The sequence below is a fragment of the Natator depressus genome, chromosome 3 (assembly GCF_965152275.1).
Source record: "Natator depressus isolate rNatDep1 chromosome 3, rNatDep2.hap1, whole genome shotgun sequence".
Lineage (NCBI taxonomy): Eukaryota > Metazoa > Chordata > Testudines > Cheloniidae > Natator > Natator depressus.
Window position 1 is genome coordinate 184,404,094 of NC_134236.1, and position 27,043 is coordinate 184,431,136.

General features: G+C 42.5%; 1 protein-coding gene across 3 annotated transcripts in view; it reads left to right on the forward strand.

The window, feature by feature from the left end:
- EML6 (EMAP like 6) overlaps window positions 1-27,043 on the forward strand; it is a 340,990-nt gene that overhangs the window by 217,599 nt on the left and 96,348 nt on the right. For 2 of the 3 annotated variants that reach the window (XM_074949464.1, XM_074949465.1), the window contains 7 exons: window positions 4,248-4,348; window positions 6,167-6,369; window positions 7,413-7,524; window positions 8,064-8,191; window positions 18,249-18,390; window positions 20,515-20,667; window positions 20,953-21,084. In XM_074949464.1, coding sequence (XP_074805565.1) covers window positions 4,248-4,348; window positions 6,167-6,369; window positions 7,413-7,524; window positions 8,064-8,191; window positions 18,249-18,390; window positions 20,515-20,667; window positions 20,953-21,084 — 971 coding nt within the window. Of the gene's footprint in view, window positions 1-4,247; window positions 4,349-6,166; window positions 6,370-7,412; window positions 7,525-8,063; window positions 8,192-18,248; window positions 18,391-20,512; window positions 20,668-20,952; window positions 21,085-27,043 lie in introns of those variants that run through there. The other variant, XM_074949466.1, reaches the window with a different exon arrangement.

The window sequence follows — 27,043 nt, forward strand, 5'->3', positions numbered from 1 at the left end:
ATTAACTAAAAATTTTAAGATATTGTTTGGAATAAAAAATATCACATCTCACTGAAAACAGAGTAATGTTTCAGAAGAATATATCTAGGTAAAAAACATTAGGATATATAGTTTAAAATTGGAAAATTCTGTAAACTGTTTCTACCGGGAACTCCCTATCCTTTCTGGGAAGATTGCTGCACTGGAATCTTAATAAAAAAGAATAACCCTTTATAGGGCTCATGTAACTTTTTTTTTTTCATTCTATCATCCCTTGACCCAGGATTGTCAAAATCATTTAAATCAAAAATTGTATATTTTTCCTTATATGATGGATAGTATTCTGGATTGAAGATTCCCTCTCGATGTACATATACTGCTTTATATCAAATAAGGGGAGGTGGGTCCTCTCATATAAACAGATTTTTCCAGGCCTATTGGTACTGCCAGGTCACCTGTCTCCCTGCTGAATCAGCAGTTTCTGCAGTATTTGTCCCTTTGAGTCACTAACAGGAAGCTTAGCTGCTAACAGCAGTGGTTAAGAAACTTTTGTAATTGCTTGAAACAGATAGTATGAATAGAATTGGTCTGCAGGTCATATTTCTGATAGATTTTTTTATTTTAAAATATGGAATAGCAATTGTTTCTTTTTATTAAAATAGTTCTGTTCGTAGCAAGATTCAGACAAGAATGTTAAAAATGTATAACAAACTAAAGAAAGAAAGAGAGTCTGAGGAAGTGGGCATTCACCCACAAAAGCTTATGCTCCAATACATCTGTTAGTCTATAAGATGCCACAGGACTCTTTGCCGCTTTTAAAGAAAGAGAAAATCTTGCTCCCTCTCAACACTCTTCAAGGAAGTATTCTCTGTCAGCTTCTCATAATACACAAATTATTTCTTTGATACATCTTTTACTCTTACTTATATAGCAAATGTAAAGGGTTCATGACATTTTTTTACTTTGAATAAGGGGTAGCCCACCTGAAAAGGTTTGAGAAATGCTGTTCCATACCATATGAAAGCTGGGATGCCAAGTTACTCATCGGGGTATACAGAAATGGTTTCTGTCTCTAATGGTTCACCAGAGAATGGTTGTTAAAATCAAGAGGGTCATCAGAATTATATGACTTTTTTTAAGGTCTGATATTTTGGACCTATCTAGAACAAATTACATGGTCATTCTAGAAAGCTGAGAATCCCCATTTTAAAACACTAATAATATAAAGTATCAGTTTCTACCCTTGATGATTGACAACACATTGAATTTAGAAATTAGCATTAGTGCCCATCTAGCATTGCTTTTTTTGCACAGGTCCAAAACTGAACATAGAAGATCCCAGAACTCAAACAACTGTAACTGTAATTACCTGAGAACTGGCTTGAAGACTTATCTGCTGCTAGTTAAACTATCCTCTGAAATATAATTTTAGTTTTTGTCCTTCTAATTATTCTTTTACTTTGTATCATCTTATTTCACATTTCCTAGTCCGCCTTGCCACATTTGTTTAAATATTTTAAAATTCCTACTTATCTGTCTGTTTATACATCCTTTACATCTCTGCCTAATTGAATTGACTTTTGTTGCCTATTTCCTTGCTCTAAGCCTTAACTAGACTCAAAGTCAATTGTTCCACCTACACTTTCTGACTTATTTACCACTTTGCTATAGTCTGTTTCTCATATTGTAGGATACTGTAGAGGAGTGACTGCCTCATAACACCTCCTCATGGTCCTAGGGCAGCCCTTCATACAGTGCCTCACCTCCCTTCTTGCATCCCCACATAAACTCCATGCAGGGTTTTTCCAGTCCAGTCATTACAGCTCTCCTTAGGGTCTGATTTAGTAACTTAAAGTTCAAAGTTAAAAACAAAGTCTTTCCTCCAGTCTGATACAGCCCAAACGCCCCCACTCTGGTCAGAGTCCTTCTTGCCTTAGCAGGCTATGCTCAACCCTTCCTAGCTGGAGCAATTCCTCTGGTCTCAGGGTCTTCTATGTAGGATCTTCTATGCAGGAGTCTTTCTCACTCTCTACAGTCTCCTTATCTTCCTTCTTTACTGCAGCCACCTTCTGCTCTTTATCAGAAACTGTCTCATTCCCTGCAGGTGGGGCTCATTCTGTAATCAGGGTTGGCTTGGCTCCAGCTCCTCAGCCCAAAGGCAAGTCACCCTGTTACAGCTACATTCTACCAACCCTCATTCTGGCAGAAAAATGCATAATGAGATCCAATGATGGGAAGTTAAAGCTAGCCAAATTCAGATTACTGAGGTGCCAACTTTTTAAAGCGAGGTTAATTAAACATTGGCACAACTTATTCAGGGATGTGGAGGATTCTCAGTCACGTAGACTTTAATTCAAGACTGGCTATCTTTCTGAAAGACATGCTGTATGTAGTTCAAACATGTTGTGGATTTGATGCAGAAATTATTGGGTGACATTCTTTGGCTTGTATTATGGAGGAGGTCAGATTAGATTATCATACCTCTGAGCCTGTTTTCCCTGCCAGCTTGGGACTTCAGTACCTTTAGAAGTGCTCCTGTCTCCAGAACTCAGATATCCAGCTCCCAATGGGGTCCAAACCCGAAATAAATCCGTAAATTCATAAATTGTTCGCCCTCTATAACACTAATAGAGAGATATGCACAGCTGTTTCCCCCCTCCTCCCCAGGTATTAATTCTTACTCTGGGTTAATTAATAATTAAAAAGTGATTTTATTAAATATAAAAAGTAGGATTTAAGTAGTTCCAAGTAATAATGGACAGAACAAAGTGAATTACCAAGCAAAATAAAATAAAACACACAGTGTAAGCCTAATACAGTAAAAAACTAAATGCAGGTAAATCTCACCGTCAGAGATGTTCCAATAAGCTTCTTTCACAGACTGGATGCCTTTGTAGTCTGGGCCCAATCCTTTCCCTTGGTACAGTCCTTGTTCCAGCTCAGGTGGTAGCTGGGGGATTTCTCATGACTGCAGCCCCCTTTGTTCTGTTCCACCCCCTTATATATCTTTTGCACAAGGCAGGAATCCTTTGTCCCTCTCTGGGTTCAAACCCCACCTTCTAAATGGAAAAGCACCAGGTTAAAGATGGATTCCAGTTCAGGTGACATGATCAGATGTCACTGTAAGACTTCATCACCCACTTGCCAGCACACAGGTGTGCAGGAAGTTTTACAAGTAAACAGAGCCATCTACAACCAATTGTCCTGGTTAATGGGAGCCATCAAGATTCCAAGCCACCATTAATGGCTCTAACTTTGCATAATTACAATAGGACCTCAGAGTTATATTTCATATTTCTAGTTTCAGATACAAGAATGATACATTTATACAAATAGGATGAACACACTGAGTAGATTATAAGCTTTGTAATGATACCTTACAAGAGACCTTTTGCATGAAGCATATTCCAGTTACATTATATTCACACTCCTTAGCACATTTTCATAACATCATATGGAGTGCACCGTCACACTCTGTTAGCCAGATACTAGGAATGGGCACAGGAGATGGATCACTTGGTGATTACCTGTTCTGTTCACTCCCTCTGAAGCACCTGGCATTCACCACTCTCAGAAGACATGATACTGGGCTAGATGGACCATTGGTCTGACCCAGTGTGGCCATTCTTATGTTCTTAAGAAAACTGACCAAGCTGAATCCTGTTCAGGGGGTCCCTAACACATTGAACTGAAAGAGACTCTAAAGCAGCAGGGCCTGATTATGAGGCCTGCTGATTGGATAGACAACCCTGCAACAGTACCTGTGGCACCTGAAACACTCGGGGCTCTTGCAAAGCTTGCTGTGGGTTCATCTGACAGCTCTTTCAACTATCTACCCACCAACTGACCAGTCCTCAGTCTTCTCCCACTCATGACAAAGAGGTTACTGAAAGGCATCTTATGGATGTCTCCACCAGTCTGATGTCATGGGCTCTCCCAGTAGTGAAGGAACTAGGTGTGGTGGGGTGACTTCAAGTTTGCTGGAATGCATGAGGAGAGGAAGGTTGCATGCACCATCCCAGTGGATACTGCTGACTAGAAAATTCTCTGATGCATTCTCACTAAATGTGCACTCACCAGCTGTGGAACATATATTCAAGCTACACATCTCGAAGAACATGAGATACCATATGGGTAAGTAACTTTTTTATCCAAAATGTTACTCGTTTGAAGTTGGTTTGTAGAAAGTTGTAAAACATTCAAAAATGTATAAAATTATTTATTGAAATATGCTCAGTCTTTTTTTATCATGTGTTTGTTTATTGCAGGGGCCAAAAAGAAAAAATATTTGTAGTGAAGTGTAATCCGCATCATGTAGACAAACTAGTCACAGTTGGGATGAAACATATCAAATTTTGGCAACAAGCAGGTACTGTACTGGGTTAATATTTTAATGCATTTGTATATCAGGAGTCTCAGTCTATCTGAAGTTTCTAGTAATCAAAATACAATAAAATTGCAGAATCTACTTCTGGATCTGTAAATGACACCATGTTCCTGCCCTTTTCTTTGGAAGACATCTCCAACTAATAGCCATATTAACTCTAATCATAATGCTAAAGAGACTCCACTCAGCATGCCTCTTTGGCTCTCAGAAAAGATGCATTCCTGTGACTTGGCTGAGCCACTTGGCCAGATGCAGAGACAAGAGGTGTGACCTTTCCTATAGGGAAGCCAGCTGGTAGTTATGAGTCTTAATGACCTCAAGCTGGACTGCTAAAAATGATAGTGTTTGAATTCCAGCTACCATTGTAACACTTCTGTAATCCTCATGGTTTCCAGATAGAATTTTCTTTAGTCATCAGAAAGACATAGCAGCCTTGACTCAAGTTGCCAGACTGAACAGCTGGGTTTGTGAGTGTCCTCAAAACACCTACTGTCTGGAAAAAAATGGAGACCAATTATTTTGCATAAGTTGTCATGGTTTACATTTATCCTATGGGCCAAAAAATTTCTATCGCCATGTCATGATATTGTCATTCATAGTAACACAGTATCATGACTATGTATGAAACACACACAGGATTTTTACCAGGTTATATTCAGTAAGAACATTTTTTATACTCTTCAAACTGTTAAGCAAGTCTTGCAGATTGGTAGTGACCATTCTTCTTGACTGTCCTATCAAAGTTAGGAGAGAGAGCAAACATGTAGACTTGATTTTTGAGTAAGGATTTTGGCTAACCTGCTCTCCAGGACTATTACTCTCATACTCATGAAGTACTGTGTAAAGTAATTTTGGATTAAGCCTTGGCTCTGTTAAGATCAATAAAGACAGGCAGCACAAGGATAGCTAAAACTAGAACTGAAGCTAACTCAGAATGACATAGTTTACAAGAGGCCATGCTGGTTTATAAAGCCAAAATGGCTCAGGTACCAACAGATTAAAGAAGACAAGATTTTATTATATGTCGTTATTACTGTAATAAAATAAAAGCACATGCAGTATTACTGGACAAAGTCTGGTATATGTATTCACGTTAAATAGCACCTTTCTCCATGGATAGACTCATTGGAATAAATGAGATTTATTGTAGAATAAACTACTCCTCACTGTAAAAGTATCTGAATCTGGGCCTATATGTGTAAACTGAAGCAAATTAATCAAATTCTATATTATTTCCTTATTATCCTAGTACATATTGTATTTATATTTTTGTCTAGGATCATTCATTCTTTGTGCTCTTAGGCCCAAGCTGTGACCTCTGTACCAAGGAAATGGTTTTGGCACAGTATGGTTCTCTGGCAGTCAAGTGAGGACAGAATCCTTCCACTCAGTCTGCAGAACTGCTCCATGCCCACTTCTACAACCTTCATACTATACATAGCTTCTGCATTACCGTGCCCACCTCCACAGGGGAAAAGGAGATTTGGCAGGTGGATTTGTGGAGCAATTAATTCACCAACCAGGCCCTTACTTTCTCTGTCTGATCTCTGCCCAAGATTCAGCAGCAGCTTGAAATAATCACCCATAGAAGAAAACTCTGCACACAGTTGCGGGGGCATAGTAGCACTACATGAATTTCCCACATTCTACTGTCTTGCTGGGCATTGAAATCCCAACATTACTATTGCCTGCTTAGTATTTCACATTCACAGCAAGTTTTGGGGACAGAATTTTTGTCCTTCAGAGCACTTAGGATACAAATGGAAAATGTAGTGAGATTTAATGTTGTTCACATTACAGGAGGAGGTTTTACATCCAAACGAGGGACCTTTGGAAATATTGGGAAACTGGAAACTATGATGAATATTTCTTATGGGCGAATAGAAGATCTGGTTTTCTCTGGAGCTGCTACTGGAGACATTTACATCTGGAAAGATATTCTGTTGCTTAAGACAGTGAAAGCCCATGATGGACCAGTATTTGCTATGCATGCATTGGATAAGGTATTCATCTTCTCATGTAGTCTGTTTTCTGTTCATTATTTTCATAATAGTTGATTTTGAAAGTGCATAGACAGGGAGGGTGCATTCTAAAAAAGACACCTGTGGTTTTGTACAGAAGTACATCAGTACATTGTGTTTTGTTAGTGAAAACAATGGATGTGCTTTAAAAAACATGGCTTCTGTATCAGCAGAACAGATTTCCGTAGATAAAATGGAATGTGGCTAAAACACAAAATGTAATTGACAATAATGAGCTGCAGTGTTTTGTGGTGATATGCTCCTTTGCCAATATTTAATGTATTGATCTATGATCAGTAACGTTCTAAGCGGAGCCAAAATACTGGAACTCTGAAATATACAGAATCCACATTCACTATGTACACATTTCTTTCATTTCCATGTCTTTGGAGGCATGCAGCGTAACAAAGAATATTTTTAATACCCCATCACCGCCACAAAACCTGTTTTTATGATGAAGCTGTTCATGCATTGGGAGCCCCCATGATAGCACTAATGCCTTTTTCATTAGAATATCACAGAGACAAGAAAAACTTCCAACATGCAAGGATGATATTATTTTCAAGATACTTTGAATAACTGGCAAAACTATTTATTCTTTTTTGTAGTGTCATTAGTAAATCCTTACATGAAAATGTGGCAAATTATATTTTAATTTCTGCCACATAAACATATTTTTTTAAAGTATAGTTAAGGCTGGGGGCTAAATTGTGCCCCCAGATATTAACCGACAACTTGAAGTCTGTGGGAGTTGCATATGCTTATCTGAGTAAACAGTTTGATCCTAGGAATTATAATTGTAAATGTTTGTAGGACTGGGCTCTAAGGAAGGTGCTCTCTGCTCCTTTAATACCTATGTGCAGGACATCTGTAATTTGACTACAGATTTTGGGTGAGACTCCTATGCAAAACAGACAAAGAAGAAGTTGTACTGTAACTTGATCAATATGGACATATTTTAAGAATTAACATTTTAATGTAGAACATTGGTATTTAAATACATTTTTCAAACTGTGTTTGTGCAGGGTTTTGTAACAGGTGGAAAAGACGGAGTTGTGGCACTCTGGGATGATATGTTTGAGAGGTGCCTGAAGACATATGCTATTAAAAGAGCAGCATTATCCTCTAGCTCTAAAGGTATTATTTTTCAGAATATATTGATAAAGGATATATGCATGAGGGTTGGTAAAATGGCATGAAAAAGTGTCAAAATCTTAACAAAACAACCAGTTGGCCAATTAAATTCTTCCCTCATTCTCCTGACATTTGGCTCCTGACATTGGTTTTGGATAAGTAACAGCCTTTAAAAAAAAGTGTCACCAACTTGTTTTTCCAACCATTTCAGAATGCATTCTCCATGTTAAATAACTAGCTTTTCAAGTGCCCCCTCTACATGGCCAGATTTCTGAGTAGAAGCAGATTCTCTGTAAATTTAAAGAACCCTGTGAATTATGGTATTTCAGACACAGTATCTTTCTCAACCCCACCCCCATTCCCAACTATTACATAAATCCACAGGTCAGTGAACTGCTTGACCAAACAAGTATATCTTACATGTTATGTTGTGACTATCCTAAATAGATTCTGCTTGTAGATAATGTAAGGTACAATACTAACCGAGACCTTTCTTTGATTTTGCAAATAAGAAGTTTAAATCACATTTTTTAATCTTTCAGGTTTACTTTTGGAAGATAATCCCTCCATTCGTGCCATCACCTTAGGACATGGGCATATACTAGTGGGGACCAGAAATGGAGAGATACTTGAAATTGATAAAAGTGGCCCCATGACTCTGCTTGTTCAGGTACAATACTAGTATTCTTCATCAAAAAGTTCATAAGAATGCAAGAATTCCTAAGATTTCCCCAATTGCTCTCTTTTTGTTTTCTTTAATACTCTTGTTCAGTTATTCGCCATCCCTCCCTGTCACTGTTCATTCAGAAACTAGTGTACAGTAGGACCTTGCTGATTCATACTGATGAGTTGGAGACCTGTTGTGAATTACTAATTTTTGAGGGGGAAAAAACAAGTAAGAGCCCATTAATATTGAGTACTATTGAGTCTTTTCATTTACTTTAATGGGAGCTGGATTAGGACCTATGGAAATATATATTATATATATAACAATAAAAACTAAAAAGGGGGGCTTTTGCAACACAAAATGTAATTTGTTCATTTTATTTTGACAGTTGTGGTTCAGTTTATTTATGCTGAAATCATATAGCATACTAGTAAATATTCTATATATTATTTTGTAATAAATGTTAAGTTTTAGTAAACTGACAGCTCACTACAGTAATCTGCTGTTACATCTTTCCTGAGAAGTGGAGAGGCAACTATTTGTGTGATTTATAACATCTATGGATTTAGCAAAATATTTAACAAATTTCTGGTATATGTGCCCCTTGAAATCTCTGATTTTTTTTGTTTTAATAACTGTACCAACTTTGCAGGATAGCACTCCTTTTATAGTGAAAATTGTTTAAGATCTCCTTTTGTATGTTTTGGGTGGTTTTTTTAAAGTCTAATATGGAGTTTATTGTAATTTGATCTACTTTTTGGGAGTTTGAGCCACTTTTTAAAAATAAGACTTCAGTTAAAGTAGTCAAAAATGTTTCTTTTGTTTTATTTACATTCTATTTTATTAAATCATAGATATAGCTAAAATTTCTAGTGTTTTTACAAAACATTATTTCTTATCTATATTACTGTTGTATGGAATTAGTTCCAGGCATGTAAAGCAATCTTGCAATTTCAGCTACTTGTGTGATAGCCATAACAATATGGGGTATGAGCAGATGTATTTTGTACTTGAGTTTTAACCAGAACATTTGAAATTATAATTTTCTCATATATTTCTGCTCTGACAAATGCTAATGCGGTGTGATACTGAAATTGTATGAAACTAACCTGATTTCTGTGGTGAGTTCTGCTGATAAAAAAATATATATGTGGTGCCTGCATCTAGCATAATAAAGTGATATGGAAATAATTTTTATAATTTGTCATCCAGACAAAATTACTGTTATATCAACTGAAGTACAAATAGAAAATATGTAAGATGTGATCAAGATGGCCTGATGAACCAGTAAACTTTTGTTGTTTTAGTGGAGTTTTTCCATGTCTACAAAATGCAAATAGCTAAACTGGAATAATTCACAGTAATAAGAAATGAGCTGACCTTGTACTTCAGTAGACTCATAAATTATAAGGGACCACTGTGATCATCTAGTTTGACCTCCTGCATAACACAGGCCATGGGACTTCCCCATAATAATTCTTTTAGAAATACATCCAATCTTGATTTAAAAAGGGTCAGTGATGGATAATCCACCATGACCCTTGGTAAGTAATTCCAAATAGTTAATGGTAATGGTCACTGTTAAAAATGTACACCTTATTTCCAATCTGAATTTGTCTAGCTTCAACTTCCAGCCACTGGATCATGTTATACCTTTCTCTATTAGACTGAGGAGAGAATATTAAAGATTTGATCTACATATATATACTGTGGCAAGTTGGCCGATGTTAGTATGGTGGTTCCTGCGCTTTTCTTGGCAGGGGGCTAAGATGCCACCCCTTGCCCCTGCTCTTGGGATGCTGAGGTCCCCAATAATAGCCCAGGAAGGTGGTAGAGAAGGGAAGCAGGGGAGGGGTCTGGATTTGCTCCTCACTCTGAGCCCCAGCCCCTCTCAATCCCTGCGGGTTCTTACCCTCTTCTGCCTTGGGTGGGGAACCTTCAGTCCTTAGATGTTGGGGAAGGAAGTCTCCCTTGCTTCGGTTCTCTGTTTTTTCAAATCTTACAACACACCTCCAAGCTCCAGTCCTTTCTCCTTCCTCCTCCTCCCCTGACTGCCTGAAGCAGGGGGTTTTATTAGGTTCCTGACAGGGCTTAATTGACTACAGGTGCTCCAATTAACCTTTAGCAACCCTCCCTAGTCTACAGGGAACCACACCTTAATTAACCTAGGGTTTATATATTTCCCCTCTACCACTGCTCCCTGGCCCTCCTGTATCACATATCCCGCCCCACCCCCACCCCGCTCAACACCACGGGGTTGGGCTACTTGGGACGAGAAACAGGGTTGTCATGACAGGCTGTCCGTGTTGCTTTGTCGGCTTCTGGCTCTATGCTGTATCCGGAAGTGGAAATGTTGTAGGGATAGAAACCATCTAGTCACTCATGTATTCCTCTCCTTGTTTGTGTGCATCCATTGGAGTGGGGTGTGGTCTGTCACAAGGGTGAACTGCCGCCCAAGTAGGTAGTACCGTAGAATCTCAGGAACAGTCAGCATGGGTTCACCAAGGGAAGGTCATGCCTGACTAATCTAATCGCCTTTTATGATGAGATTACTGGTTCTGTGGATGAAGGGAAAGCAGTGGATGTATTGTTTCTTGACTTTAGCAAAGCTTTTGACACGGTCTCCCACAGTATTCTTGTCAGCAAGTTAAGGAAGTATGGGCTGGATGAATGCACTATAAGGTGGGTAGAAAGCTGGCTAGATTGTCGGGCTCAACGGGTAGTGATCAATGGCTCCATGTCTAGTTGGCAGCCGGTGTCAAGTGGTGTGCCCCAGGGGTCGGTCCTGGGGCCGGTTTTGTTCAATATCTTCATAAATGATCTGGAGGATGGTGTGGATTGCACTCTCAGCAAATTTGCGGATGATACTAAACTGGGAGGAGTGGTAGATACGCTGGAGGGGAGGGATAGGATACAGAAGGACCTAGACAAATTGGAGGATTGGGCCAAAAGAAATCTGATGAGGTTCAATAAGGATAAGTGCAGGGTCCTGCACTTAGGATGGAAGAATCCAATGCACCGCTACAGACTAGGGACCGAATGGCTAGGCAGCAGTTCTGCGGAAAAGGACCTAGGGGTGACAGTGGACGAGAAGCTGGATATGAGTCAACAGTGTGCCCTTGTTGCCAAGAAGGCCAATGGCATTTTGGGATGTATAAGTAGGGGCATAGCGAGCAGATCGAGGGACGTGATCGTTCCCCTCTATTCGACACTGGTGAGGCCTCATCTGGAGTACTGTGTCCAGTTTTGGGCCCCACACTACAAGAAGGATGTGGATAAATTGGAGAGAGTCCAGCGAAGGGCAACAAAAATGATTAGGGGTCTAGAGCACATGACTTATGAAGAGAGGCTGAGGGAGCTGGGATTGTTTAGTCTGCGGAAGAGAAGAATGAGGGGGGATTTGATAGCTGCTTTCAACTACCTGAAAGGGGGTTCCAAAGAGGATGGCTCTAGACTGTTCTCAATGGTAGCAGATGACAGAACGAGGAGTAATGGTCTCAAGTTGCAATGGGGGAGGTTTAGATTGGATATTAGGAAAAACTTTTTCACTAAGAGGGTGGTGAAACTCTGGAATGCGTTACCTAGGGAGGTGGTAGAATCTCCTTCCTTAGAGGTTTTTAAGGTCAGGCTTGACAAAGCCCTGGCTGGGATGATTTAACTGGGAATTGGTCCTGCTTCGAGCAGGGGGTTGGACTAGATGACCTTCTGGGGTCCCTTCCAACCCTGATATTCTATGATTCTATGATTCTATGATCTCCATGGCCCATTTAACCGCTAAGCATTCTTTTTCTACTATGGTGTACCATTGCTCTCTGGGCAGGAGCTTTCGGCTAAGTTAAAGGATTAGGTGCTTCTCATCCCCCACCGTCTGTGAAAGGACGGCCCCAAGTCCTACCTCCGAGGCGTCTGTTTGTAGGATGAACTCCTTTTTGAAATCTGGGGCTATGAGCACTGGATGGCTGCAGAGGCCGTCCTTAGGTCTGTGAAAGCTTCTTCTGCTGCTTTGGTCCACTTAACTATCTCTGGGTCCCGAGCTCTTATCAGGTCCATCAGAGGTGCTGCCCTTGTGGCGAAGTGAGAGATGAACTGGCGATAGTACCCCACTATCCCTAAGAATGCTCTGACTTGCTTCTTGCGCATCGGGCGGGGCCATTCCTGTATTGTCTTCACTTTGTTCCATTGGGGCTTCACCAGGCCCCTTCCGACTACATACCTGCGATATCTGGCCTCGGCTAACCCTATTGCACATCTGGATGGGTTAGCGGTGAGGCCAGCCTGTCTAAGAGCATCCAGTACCGCTTCCACTTTCCCCAGGTGCGTCTCCCAGTCAGGGCTATGGATTACCACATCATCTAAATAGGCGGCAGCATACTTGGCATGGGGTCGAAGTAATCTATCCATCAATCATTGGAAAGTCACAGGGGCCCCATGGAGCCCAAAAAGGAGGACGGGGTATTGGAAAAGGCCATCGGGTGTAGAGAAAGCGGTTTTTTCCTTGGCGTCCTCAGCCAGGGGGATCTGCCAGTAGCCTTTTGTCAAGTCCAAGGTGGTCAAGTGTCGGGCCTTGCCTATCTGATCCACCAGCTCATCAATACGTGATATTGGGTAGGCATCGAATTGGAATACCTCATTTAACTTCCGGAAGTCATTACAAAACCTCAGGCTGCCATCAGGCTTGGGGACCAAGACAATAGGGCTGGACCACTGGCTGTGTGATTCCTCAATCACCCCAAATTCCAGCATCTTCTTTACTTCTGCCCTAATTTCTTCTCTTTTTGCCTCTGGTATGCGATATGGTTTTATCGTCACCCTTGCTCCGGGACAGGTGACGATATGGTGTTGGATCAGCGTTGTACGGCCTGGTTGTGTGGAGAACACGTCTTGGTTCCACTGGATCATGTCGACTACCTCTGTTCATTGTTCTGGGGCTAATTCGGGGGATATCTTTACCTGCCCTTGTGGGCCATCTGCCTGGGATGGAACCGGCAGGACGGCCAGGCACGTCTCCTGATCAAGCCAGGGTTTCAGTAAGTTGACATGGTATATCTGCTCTGGCCTTTGGTGGTCTGGCTGCTTCACCTTATAATTCACCTCCCCAATGGCTTCCACGATCTCATAGGGTCCATGCCAACTGGCCAGGAGCTTACTTTCTGTTGTTGGTACCAGCACCAGCACCCGTTCTCCTGGTTGAAATTTCTGTGTTTTTGCCCGACGATTGTAGTACTTGTGCTTTTTCCAAATGCTCTCGTACTATGGGGGTTACTTGGGCTATTCGTTCTCTCATCTGGGCTATGTGTACAATGACGTTCTTCCCTGGGTTGGGTTGTTCCTCCCATTCCTCCTTCACGATGTCTAATATGCAACGTGGGTGGCATCCATACAGTAACTCAAAGGGGGAGGATCCAGTAGATTCATAGATACTAAGGTCAGAAGGGACCATTATGATCATCTAGTCCGACCTCCTGCACAACGCAGGCCACAGAATCTCACCCACCCACTCCTGCAAAAAACCTCTCACCTATGTCTGAGCTATTGAAGTCCTCAAATCGTGCTTTAAAGACTTCAAGGAGCAGAGAATCCTCCAGCAAGTGACCTGTGCCCCATGCTACAGAGGAAGGCGAAAAACCTCCAGGGCCTCTTCCAATCTGCCCTGGAGGAAAATTCCTTCCTGACCCCAAATATGACGATCAGCTAAACCCTGAGCATATGGGCAAGATTCACCAGCCAGATACTACAGAAAATTCCTGGCCCTCCTGTATCACAATACTTACAAACTATAATCAAATTACCCCTTAATCTTCTCTTTGTTAAGCTAAATAGATTGAGCTCTTTGGGTCTATCACTGTAAGGCATGTTGTCTTATCCTTTAATCATTCTTGTGGCTCTTCTCTGAACTGTCTCCAATTTATCAACATCCTTGTTGAATTGCGGGCACAGTATACCAGCAGTGGTCACACCAGCTCCAAATATAGAGGTAAAATAATCTGTCAACTCATACTCAAGATTCCTCTGTTTATGCATGTGAGAAAAATCACTGAAAAGGTACGAGAAAGAGGGAGGTGGCATGGAGTGCTCTTTACTACCGACCTGTCTCCTTTTAGCCAATTTAAAATCTTGGCTTCTCTTTCTGATATTTGACATAGGTCAAACAGAGCTCTTAATCTGTTCACCTCCAAATCCTCTCCCCCACCTCCTTTCTTGATCACTGTGGACACCACCACCATCCTGCCTGTCATTCAGGCCTGTAACTTGAGCAGCATCTAGTACTGGATAACTGTATCCAAACTGGAGGAAATCCAGAGAAGAACAACAAAAATTATTAAAGGGATATAAAGATTGACTTATGAGAAAAAATTAAAAGAACTAAACAACGACTAATACCAGATCAGAATCCTGCAGAAGGCTTAACTTCCATAAACTTCATTGAGAAAGTTGCCTGTGTTAGGATCTCAGGATAGCACCCTAAAATGGATATAACTGTCTCTTGTACAAGTATCGAAGGGTGGAAGAGAGAGAATTTGTTTAGGATTGTACAAGGTTTACACCTAATAGTGATGAGATTAAATGAAGGAAGTCACAGAATCACAGAATATCAGGGTTGGAAGGGACCTCAGGAGATCATCTAGTCCGACCCCCTGCTCAAAGCAGGACCAATCCCCATTTTTTGCCCCAGATCAACAGCCCCCTCAAGGATTGAACTCACAACCCTGGGTTTAGCAGGCCAATGCTCAAACCACTGAGCTATCCCACCCCCCAAATGTACATTTAGGCTGATTATCAGGGGCAGGACCTGACAGTAAGTTCTCTTAGGGTATGTCTGTACTTGGTTCTCGTAGGGTATGTCTACACAAGCAGGGAGAACTGGAAGTCCTGGCACAGTCAAGGAATTAAGATGTGATTGGAATAACAGAGACTTGGTAGGGTAACTCACATGACTGGAGTATTGTCATGGATGGATATAAGCTGTTCAGAAAGGACAGGCAGGGCAGAAAAGGTGGGGGAGTTGCATTGTATGTAAGAGAGCAGTATGACTGCTCAGAGCTCTGGTATGAAACTGCAGAAAAACCTGAGAGTCTCTGGATTAAGTTTAGAAGTGTGAGCAACAAGGGTGATGTCATAGTGGGAGTCTGCTATAGACCACCGGACCAGGGGGATGAGGTGGATGAGGCTTTCTTCCGGCACTAACGGAAGTTACTAGATCGCAGGCCCTGGTTCTCATGGGAGACTTCAAACACCCTGATATCTGCTGGCAGAGCAATACAGCGATGCACAGACAACCCAGGAAGTTTTTGGAAAGTGTAGGGGACAATTTCCTGATGCAAGTGCTGGAGGAACCAACTAGGGGCAGAGCTCTTCTCGACTTGCTGCTCACAAACCGGGAAGAATTAGTAGGGGAAGCAAAAGTGGATGGGAACCTGGGAGGCAGTGACCATGAGATGGTCAAGTACAGGATCCTGACACAAGGAAGAAAGGAGAGCAGCAGAATACTCTGGACTTCAGAAAAGCAGACTTTGACTCCCTCAGGGACCTGATGGGCAGGATCCCCTGGGAGAATAACATGAGGGGGAAAGGAGTCCAGGAGAGCTGGCTGTATTTTAGAGAATCCTTATTGAGGTTACAGGGACAAACCATCCCGATGTGTAGAAAGAATAGTAAATATGGCAGGTGACCAGCTTGGCTTAACAGTGAAGTCCTTGCTGATCTTAAACACAAAAAAGAAGCTCACAAGAAGTGGAAGATTGGACAAATGACCAGGGAGGAGTATAGAAATATTGCTCAGGAATGCAGGAGTGAAATCAAGAAGGACAAATCACACTTAGAGTTGCAGCTAGCAAGAGATGTTAAGAGTAAGAAGAAGGGTTTCTTCAGGTATGTTAGCAACAAGAAGAAAGTCAAGGAAAGTGTGGGCCCCTTACTGAATGAGGGAGGCAACCTAGTGACAGAGGATGTGCAAAAAGCTAATGTACTCAGTACCTTTTTTGCCTCTGTCTTCACGAACAAGGTCAGCTCCCAGACTACTGCACTGGGCAGCACAGTATGGGGAGGAGATGACCAGCCCTCTGTGGAAAAAGAAGTGGATCGGGACTATTTAGAAAAGCTGGATGAGCACAAGTCCATGGGCCGGATGCGCTGCATCCGAGAGTGCTAAAGGAGTTGGCGGATGTGATTGCAGAGCCATTGGCCATTATCTTTGAAAACTCATGGTGATCGGGGGAGGTCCCGGATGACTGGAAAAAGGCTAATGTAGTGCCCATCTTTAAAAAAGGGAAGAAGGAGGATCCGGGAAACTATAGGCCAGTCAGGTCCTCAAGGAATCAATTCTGAAGCACTTAGAGGAGAGGAAAGTGATCAGGAACAGTCAGCTTGGATTCACCAAGGGCAAGTCATGCCTGACTAATCTAATTGCCTTTTATGACGAGATAACTGGCTCTGTGGATGAGAGGAAAGCAGTGGTTGTGTTATTCCTTGACTTTAGCAAAGCTTTTGATAGGGTCTCCCACAGTTTTCTTGCCAGCAAGTTAAAGAAGTATGGGCTGGATGAATGAACTATAAGGTGGATAGAAAGCTGACTAGATCGTCAGGCTCAATGGGTAGTGATCAATGGCTCCATGTCTAGTTGGCAGCTGGTATCAAGTGAAGTGTGCCAAGGGTCTGTCCTGGGGCTGGTTTTGTTCAATATCTCCATTAATGATCTGGAGGATGCCGTGGATTGCACTGTCAGCAAGTTTGCAGGTGACACTAAACTGGGAGGAGAGGTAGATACGCTGGAGGGTAGGGATAGGATACAGAGGGCCCTAGATAAATTAGAGGATTGGGCCAAAAGAAATCTGATGAGGTTCAACAAGGACAAGTGCAGAGTCCCGCACTTAGGACAGAAGAATCCCATGCACCGCTACAGACTAGGGACCGAATGGCTAGGCAGCAGTTCTGCAGAAAAGGACCTAGGGGTTACAGTGGACGAGAAGCTGGATATGAGTCAACAGTCTGCCCTTGTTGCCAAGAAGACCAATGGCATTTTGGGCTGTATAAGTAGGGGCATTGCCAGCAGATCGAGGGACGTGATCGTTCCCCTCTATTCGACATTGGTGAGGCCTCATCTGGACTACTGTGTCGAGTTTTGGGCCCCACACTAGAAGAAGGATGTGAAAATTTTTGGAAAACGTCCAGCAGAGGGCAACAAAAATGATTAGGGGACTGGAACACATGATTATGAGGAGAGGTTGAGGGAACTGGGATTGTTTAGTCTGCAGAAGAGAAGAATGAGGGAGGATTTGATAGCTGCTTTCAACTACCTGAAAGGGGGTTCCAAAGAGGATGGATCTAGACTGTTCTCAGTGGTAGCAGATGACAGAACAAGGAGTAATGGTCTCAAGTTGCAGTGGGGGAGGTTTAGATTGGATATTAGGAAAAACTTTTTCACCTTGAGGGTGGTGAAGCACTGGAATGGGTTACCAAGGGAGGTGGTGGAATCTCCTTCCTTAGAGGTTTTTAAGGTCAGGCTTGGCAAAGCCCTGGCTGGGATGATTTAGTTGGGGACTGATCCTGCTTTGAGCAGGGGGTTGGACTAGATGATCTGAGGTCCCTTCCAACCCTGATATTCTATAATTCTATGATTGGGTTGGAGCTGGGGAGTGGGGAATGATTCCCTGCTTGAGGACACATATTTGTACTAGTTCTGATTGAGCTAGTGCACTAAAAATAGTGTAGTCACAGCAGCTTGAGTAGCGAGAGGGGCTAGCCACCCAGAATGCATGTCCATCAGAGACACTGAGAATGTATTTGGGGCAGCTTGTCCCTCAAGTTGCCATGGCTGCATTTGTAGCCCACTAGCTTCATCAGTGTGTATGTGTGTCTCCTTGTGCTGGGAATTTATATCTCCATCTTGAAGTGTAGACATATCCTTCCTTAGAATGAGAAACATCTTCTGAAGGAGGTGGTGGAAGCCCTGTTATCTGAGACATTTAAAAGATTAGACAGCAGTAGAAAATGCACTAGCGCGGGGATGGCCTACAGACATTAAAAGGTGTTATCCATCCTTAACTTCTATGACTTTCCTTAGGGGCATATGGAAGGAGAAGTGTGGGGTTTGGCAGCTCACCCTCTCTTGCCTATCTGTGCAACGGTGAGTGATGATAAAACACTGAGAATCTGGGAACTTTCCTCACAACACCGCATGTTAGCAGTGAGGAAACTCAAAAAAGGTAATTTTTTCCTTTGACTGTAAATACTGCAAGAGTAAGAATACTGCACTGCATTTCTATAGTGCCTTCCATCCATGTCTCTCAATGCACTCTACAGAGATAAATGAATTAAGTCTTTAATATCCCTACTAGGTTGATAGGGAAAAGGATCATATAGAGAATCTGGGACACAGAAGGGGTGATGTCCCTGACATAAAGCAGGTCTGTGGCAAACGAGGGAAAAGAACCCATTTCCCCTGACTCTACAAGTCCTATGTTTTAACCATAAAATCATTCTCCCTCCCTAAGGACATTTTAAAGCCCACAAATTGTGTGTTTATTGTTCTGCTTTAAAAAGTTTTCTTACCAAGTTACAGACAAGATAATTTTCCATGTGATAAAAAGTAGTCAGGATCAGGATCCAGTGGCAATGTGAACCTTATATTTTATTCCCCCACTTCAACTTCTGGGCAGCTGGTCAATTATGGACTACATATCCTTCCTCCTCCACATAGAGCAGTGAGTAACTGTTGAAAGAGTGCCTCCTGAAAATTCCAACTTCTATTTCATTTGTAGATTCCTTTAGGAATTTTTATTTTATTTAAAACTAAAGGCTTGATTTTTAGTGACAGACCAGAAGTGCAGGAGCTCTAATTGGCTGAGAGAAAGTAGAGTCACTATCAGTATGCTTTGGTGAGGCAAACTGAGGGTGAATCAGATCTGCTGTATAGGACATTGTGGTCAGAATTAATACTGGGAGAAAAGTTGATAGTGGGAGGTTCTAGGCATATGGTTTTGCCCCACCAAAGTGGAACCATCACATGGTCATAAACCAAAGGAGTTTTCATATGTGGGGCACGGTGTCTCTGAAAGATTTGCATGGTCAGGTGAGTCAGAATGGCTCCTTGGATTTTCATTCTGGATTTCCATTTTTATGTTAATCCTAATTCTTCTTGTTTTGGCTGTATTTATAGCATAACTAGATGGTGTTATTCATGCTTTTAGATAATGTAACCCCCTTCCAAGACTGATATTTCTGTGGCCACTTTATCCTTTGTCAGTTTGAAGATTTAAAATACAGAGTGCATTCCCATGGAAATCCAGGAAAGCAGTTTGTAGTTCTACTTTCATATGATATTTTTGTTTTAACAAATAACAGTTATGAAGTTAGGCTGTCTCACTAAGGTTAGGAGGGTATGATCCCCCTGAGCCGGCCAGGAAAGCTGCCCCCACCCCTGCTCTGCTCCCGCCCCACCTCTTCCCACCCCTGCTCCACCTCAGCCCCGCCCCCACTTCATTCCTTCCCCTGAGCTACGTCCTGAGGGACTGCAGCAGGGGTCGGGCGCGCCCTGCACTCACGGGGCAGCAGGAAGTGAAGCAACCCGGCCCCAGCCAGCTCTGCTCTGCCGGCTCCCAGCCATGCTGCCGGTGAGTGCCTGGGGATGGTTTCCCCCTGCCCCGCAAGTCCCAAGCCTGGGAACCAGGGAAGCAGAGCGAAGCTGGCTGGGGTTGGGTCACTCTACTTCCCGCCGCCCCGTGAGTGTGGGGTCGGGTCCGCCCTGCAATCACCGGGTGGCCGGAAGTGGAGTGACCCGACCCCAACCCACTCCGCTCCACCAGCTTGTGCTGGGGGGCGATTCCCCCCCTGTTCCCCAAGCCTGCTCTTGCCCTGCCCCCCCAGACCTTGGGGGACCTCCCCCCCGTTCCCACAGAGACCTGGGGCCAGCCCCCACCCCGCACCACAATGTCTAGGGACAGCCCTCGACAGAGGTGTGATTGCAGTTCACCTAGACATAGCCATGGTAACTTTAATCTACCTAGCACAACTACAAACAGTAGTGAAGATGTGGCAGCATGGATTCCAGCATAGACTATTAACGTGAGTGTGTATGAATGTACAACCTGTGCCGTGGTCTGTGCCACCATGTCTTCACAGCTCTGTTTGGCTGTACTAGCTAGATTAAAGGTAGTGTCAGTATGCCAACATGATCTGCAATCACACCTCTGATTGCGTGTAAACATATCCTAAAAATGATTAATTTATAGACTTTTTCTGTGAGGAGACCTTCTAGCTGCAGATTATTGCTGGTTTCCTCAGTCCAAAATTATAAACAGTAAGGTGTTTCTTTTGAATTTCTTTTCCAGGTGGAAGATGCTGTGCCTTTTCTCCTGATGGGAAAGCCTTGGCTGTAGGGTTGAATGATGGGAGTTTTCTGGTAGTGAATGCTGATACTGTTGAAGATATGGTCTCTTTCCACCACAGAAAAGAAATGATCTCTGATATCAAATTTTCACGAGGTGCAGTCAAAGGATAAAATAAGTTGTTTGTTGTTTTTTGTTTTTGTTTTCAATGAAAAACCTAAAATGGAATGTTAAGAGTGCAAATTTGTTTTAAATGTGAACCATGGCTGTTAGATATTTTTCATTCTGATGTGTTTGTACAGAGTCTAGCACAATGGGCCCCTAATCCCGACTGAGGTGTTTGAGTACTACTGCAATAGAAATAAGTAATAATAATAATTAATAATAATATCAAGAATATTCACATATACATTAGTTAACTTGGATGTCTTTCTTTTACAGATTCAGGAAAATATCTGGCAGTGGCTTCCCATGATAATTTTGTAGATATTTACAATGTGCTTACCAGCAAAAGAGTTGGCATCTGCAAAGGTGCATCTAGCTATATCACACACATTGACTGGGACTCAAGAGGTAAAATCTTTGACCAAATATGTGAATTGAAATGCCTGTAATTACAGTAAAACTAAATGTCAAATGTGTGCCTGTTCCAGTTATGCTATAGAAAAACTGCCTCATAATATCCCTTTGTTCCACCAAAAATGCTCTTATACATCACACATCCCAACTGCAATTCATTTTTATTGATGGAATGCATACTTACATACAACATCTGTGCTGAAGATTGTGGTACTTAGAACATCTAACTACAATGTCACTCATGAATGTAATGTTGCTCTTTTTCTTTACCTGATGCTCTGTGGTTGCATGCTAGCAACACATAACACGTATCTATTCCACCTCTCATGACTTATTTCCTTTCTTCTTCTGTTCAATGAGCACTACGTGGCATTTATTGTGATGAAGCCAGTCAGAGAGCATTACCAAAATCATACCATAGTGTGATACAAGTAGCCTCATTTTCTTAGTCTTTTTCAAATGTAGATATAATTTTCCATGAATATGCCACTTTTAGTTCCATCTCCTTGTGTGAAATTATAATGAGGATTTGCTGTATTTAACAAGTAATTACAAAAATGTTTGCCTATTGTACTGAAATATTTTAATATTTCACAATGGCAAATTTTATGAATTTTAGCTACATGCAGTTGCACAGTCCAAAGCTGGTTAAACATAACCTTTTTCAACTCTATCTGTTGAACAGTCTTCTGGTAATCGAGCATCATGTTTCATAACACTGTACAGCTCTAACTTTCTGAAAGGTTTAAAAAAAAACCCAAAGTTTTGAATAAGTAAGGAAGCAAAGACTGGTATGCATTCCTGTCTATGGGGATTTCTGACTGGGGGAAATTTCCAACAAAAGGAGTAGTACATTAAATAATTTGATCACAGTCATCCAGGAGAATGTGCTGACCTACCAGTTTAAAAAGACTTAAGTATGATTATTGTTTATTTAGTCCTCTAATTTTTTAGGAAGTTTTTTGCCCTTTTCTCTCTCTCTCTTACCTGGCATCAAACTGACCTGTGCTCCTGTCAGGGTTCCTTCCCCACTCTGAACTCTAGGGTACAGATATGGGGACCCACATGGAAGACCCCTTAAGCTTATTCTTACTAGCTTAGGTTAACAACTTCCCCAAGGTACAAACTTTGCCTTCTCCTTGAACAGTATGCTGCCACCACCAAGCGTTTTAAACAAAGAACAGGGAAAGAGCCCACTTGGAGACGTCTTTCCCCAAAATATCCCCCCAAGTCCTACACACCACCTTTCCTGGGGAGGCTTGAGAATAATATCCTAAGCAATTTGTTACAAAATCATCAAAGACCCAAACCCCTGGATCTTGGAACAATGGGAAAATCAGTCAGGTTCTTAAAAGAAGGATTTTATTAAAAAAAAAGAAAGGTAAAAATCATCTCTGTAAAATCAGGATGGAAAATACTTTACAGGGTATTCAGATTCAAAACACAGAGGTTCCCCCTCTGGGCAAAACCTTAAAGTTACAGAAAACAAGAATAAACCTCCCTCTTAACACAGGGAAAATTCACATAAAACAAAAGATAAACTAATCCGCCTTGCCAGGCTTACTTACACTGATTGCAATATTGGAGACGTGGATTAGGATGGGTTGGAGAAGATGGATTTCTGTCTGGCCTCTCTCAGTCCCAAGAGAGAACAAACAGTAAACAAAGAGCACAAAACAAAAGCCTTCCTTTCCCCAAGATTTGAAAGTATCTTGTCCCCTTATTGGTCATTTGGGTCAGGTGCCAGCCAGGTTAGCTGAGCTTCTTAACCCTTCACAGGTAACAGGATGTTGCCTCTGGCCAGGAGGGATTTTATAGCACTGTATACAGAAAGGTGGTTACCCTTCCCTTTATATTTATGACAGCTCCTGGTCAAGGAGGGCTGGATACCCCTCTTTTAGAAGCCTGCTATTGTTACTTCTGATTTGATTAGATGAGGCTGATGCAGTCTGAAAGTGAGGGACTTCTGATCTTATCATATAAGCATTCAGGTTCTGAATTATGACCCTATCATATAAGCATGGTAGATGCCAATATACTCTCCAGTTTTAAACCTGCTTTCATGATCAGCTCTTCAATCCTTAAATATTAGAATCTCTTCAATTAAGTCAATTCCAAACAGTTATTAGTTCTTGAGCTACCTCTTCCTCTTTCTAACTTCTCCAGTCCGCTAACTGGATCGATTTACTTTAAAATATTTCACTTTCTGACTCTTTTATACATGTGCTTTGTACAGTACCAGACACCCTCTTCAGTACTTGAGGCTCAGGGATGAGAGTAAAACAAAAGCATTACAATAAGCTTCTCTTTGATCTTATTTTAATATTAAAGAACATGTACAAGTTTGCAAGTTATCCAGCATACCAGTTGTGTCACATCAATTCTCTGTCAAGAGCAACAATTACTGAACATTTTCCCACTTTGAGGGATATGTCTGACATAAGGGGAAGTGAAAAAAAACAGTGTGTGTGAGTCCTTTTCATAGTGTGACAAAGTTCCTGCTCTACCTTGGTGGGTCTTGCGCTTATTGGCGGATTTGCTTGCCTTGGAGCTTCACGGCAGCCCTCAGCTTGGCCGTTTTTCTGAACCCACAGTCCAGGTCGACTCCTCCTGTGTCTGACCAGGAGTTGGGAGGATTTATGGGGAACCCGGGCCCATCCTCTACTCCGGGTTCCAGCCCAGGGCCCTGTGGAATGCAGCTGTCTAGAGTGCCTCCTGGAACAGCTGTGTGACAGCTGCAACTCCCTGGGCTACTTCCCCATGGCCTCCTCCCAACACCGTCTTTATCCTCACCATAGGACCTTCCTCCTGGTGTCTGATAATGCTTGTACACCTCAGTCCTCCAACACTCCGCGTTCTCACTCTCAGCTCCTAGTGCCTCTTGCTCCCAGCTCCTCATACGCACACCACAAACTGAAGTGAGCTCCTTTTTAAAACCCTGGTGCCCTGATTAGCCTGCCTTAATTGATTCTAGCAGCTTCTTGATTGGCTGCAGGTGTTCTAATCAGCCTGTCTTAATTGTCTCCAGAAGGTTCCTGATTGTTCTGGAACCTTCCCTGTTACCTTACCCAGGGAAAAGGGACCTACTGAGCCTGGGGCTAATATATCTGCCTTCTATTACTCTCCTATAGCCATCTGGCCTGACCCTGTCACAATATGTATGATTCTAGTGAAGAAGTGGAATGTTGTACTTACACCAAAATCCCACTTTGCAGTTGGAAGGGAGGGTGTAGTCAACAGAGGAATAGAAGTGATATGCAGCTTATATATTTTAATTTCTCTTCATCAGACTGTACTGTGGGTCAGGCTCTATGCATTTTTATTAGAACATGGGCCAAGATAATGTCACTCTTAACTAGTTAAGCTCTTTGGAGCAGGGACCATCTTTTTGTTCTCTCGTTGTACTGCATCTAGAACAATGGGGTCATAGTCAATGACTAGGGCTCCTTGGCACTATGGTGATACAAACAATAACAACTTGTTTTACAATACCTGTACATCAAGTTGTGGGATATGATACATGTATGACACTTCTTGGGGCACCCAGTGCAGTGAGTCCTCCTTGTCCACCCAACCAGTCTGTCAGCCACTCAAGCACTCTCTGATCACTGGATGCTCACAGAAATGCCAGGTCGTCTGTTTCCAAATAAACAGTGTACCCCAGTTTTACCTCAGCCCACCACTTCTGTATCACATAGCACTTGGGCTCAATTATAGTAAAACAAAAGGAAATTTATTTAAGTAAGACTAGAGATTCAAATAAAAACAAGTGTGAATGATGGAAACAAATGGTTACATACAAAACAAAATCATAAAATGTGAACTAGGGCCTACACTTGTCAATAATTACTTTTCCTATTTAAGGCTTTGTCTACACCACAGAGTTTTGTCGATGCAAGTTACGCCTATGATCAAAAACCGGTATAATTACATAATTTGTGCATGTTCACATAATGCTCCTTCTGTCAGCAGAGCACATTCACAGTTGGTGCTTTAGCATCAACAGAGAGAGCAGTGCACTGTGGGTGGCTATCCAACTGTGCTACTCGCTACCTTCTGCAACTAGGAGTTGTGGGAAGGTGGAATGGATTGCAGTGCATCATGGGTGCGGGCTCAACATCCCATGATGCAGTTTTTCCTTCCCATCATTCCATGGGCTTCCAACTGCGTTTCATGACATTTTTCATTGGCCCCTGTTTACTGTGTGCCCACCATCTCTGTCTGAAAGGATGGATCCTACACTGCTCTCTACTGTTGTGGTCACTGTTATAAACATATTGCGGCTGCTCATACAGTATATCATGAGCACCCAATCTGAACAGGAATCCGAGATGCCTGACCTGCTGTGTGCCATGGAAAGAAACACCACCAGGTTACTTTGGGCATTTTGAAGCACTTGGAGGAGAGGAAGGTGATCAGGAACATTCAACATGGATTCACCAAGGGCAAGTCATGCCTGACCAACCTGATTGCCTTCTATGATGAGATAACTGGCTCCGTGGATATGGGGAAAGCAGTGGATGTGATATATCTTGACTTTAGCAAAGCTTTTGATACGGTCTCCCAGAGTATTCTTGCCAGCAAGTTAAAGAAGTATGGATTGGATGAATGGACTATTAGGTGGATAGAAAGATGGCTAGATTGTCGGGCTCAATGGGTAGTGATCAACAGTTCGATGTCTAGTTGGCAGCTGGCGTGCCAAGTGGCATGCCCCAGGGGTCGGTCCTGTGGCCTATGTTGTTCAACATCTTTATTAATGATCTGGATGATGGGATGAAGTGCGCCCTCAGCAACTTCACAGATGACACTAAGCTGCGGGAGAGGTAGATACGCTGGAGGGTAGGGATAGGGTCCAGAGTGACCTAAACAAATTGGAGAATTGGGCCAAAAGAAATCTGATGAGGTTCAACAAGGACAAGTGCAGAGTCCTGCACTTAGGAAGGAAGAAACCCATGCACCGTTACAGGCTGTGGACCGACTGGCTAAGCAGTAGTTCTGCAGAAAAGAATCTGGGGTTTACAGTGGACAAGAAGCTGATATAAGTCAGCAGTGTGTGCTTGTTGCCAAGAAGGCCAACACCATATTGGACTGTATTAGTAGGAGCATTGCCAGCAGATTGAGGGAAGTGATTATTCCCCTCTATTCGGCACTGGTGAGGCCACACCTGAAGTATTGCGTCCAGTTTTGGTCCCCCCACTACAGAAGGGATGTGGACAAATTGGAGAGAGTCCAGAAGAGGGCAACAGAAATTATTAGGGGGCTGGAGGACATAACTTATGAGGAGAGGCTGAAGGAACTGGGGTTATTTAGTCTGCAGAAGCGAAGATTTGACAGCAGCCTTCAACTACCTAAAGGGGGGGTTCCAAAGAGGATGGAACTAGGCTGTTCTCAGTGGTGGCAGATGATAGAACAAGAAGCAATGGTCTCAAGTTTCAGTGGGAGAGGTCTAGGTTGGATATTAGGAAACACTATTTCACTAGGAGGGTGGTGAAGCAGTGGAATGGGTTACCTAGGGAGGTGGTGGAATCTCCTTCATTAGAGGTTTTTAAGGCCCGGGTTGACAAAGCCCTGGCTGGGATGATTTAGTTGGTGTTGGTCCTGTTTTGAGCAGGGGATTGGACTAGATGACCTCTTGAGGTCTCTTCCAACCTTTATATTCTATGATTCTATAATTCTATGATTCACGGAGCAGTTGCACATGGAGGACCATCATTTTTGGGTTCGGGAAACAAGCACTGAGTGGTGGGATCACATTATTATACAGGTCTCGGATGACAAGCAGTAACTGCAGAACTTTCAGATGTGGAAAGGCTTCCTGGAACTGTTTGTGGAACTTGCCCCACCACTGTGGTGCAAGGACACCAAAATGAGAGCAGCCCTCTCGGTGGAGAAGTGCGTGGCGATAGCTGTGTGGAAGCTGGCAACTCCAGACTGCTACCAGTCAGTCACATAT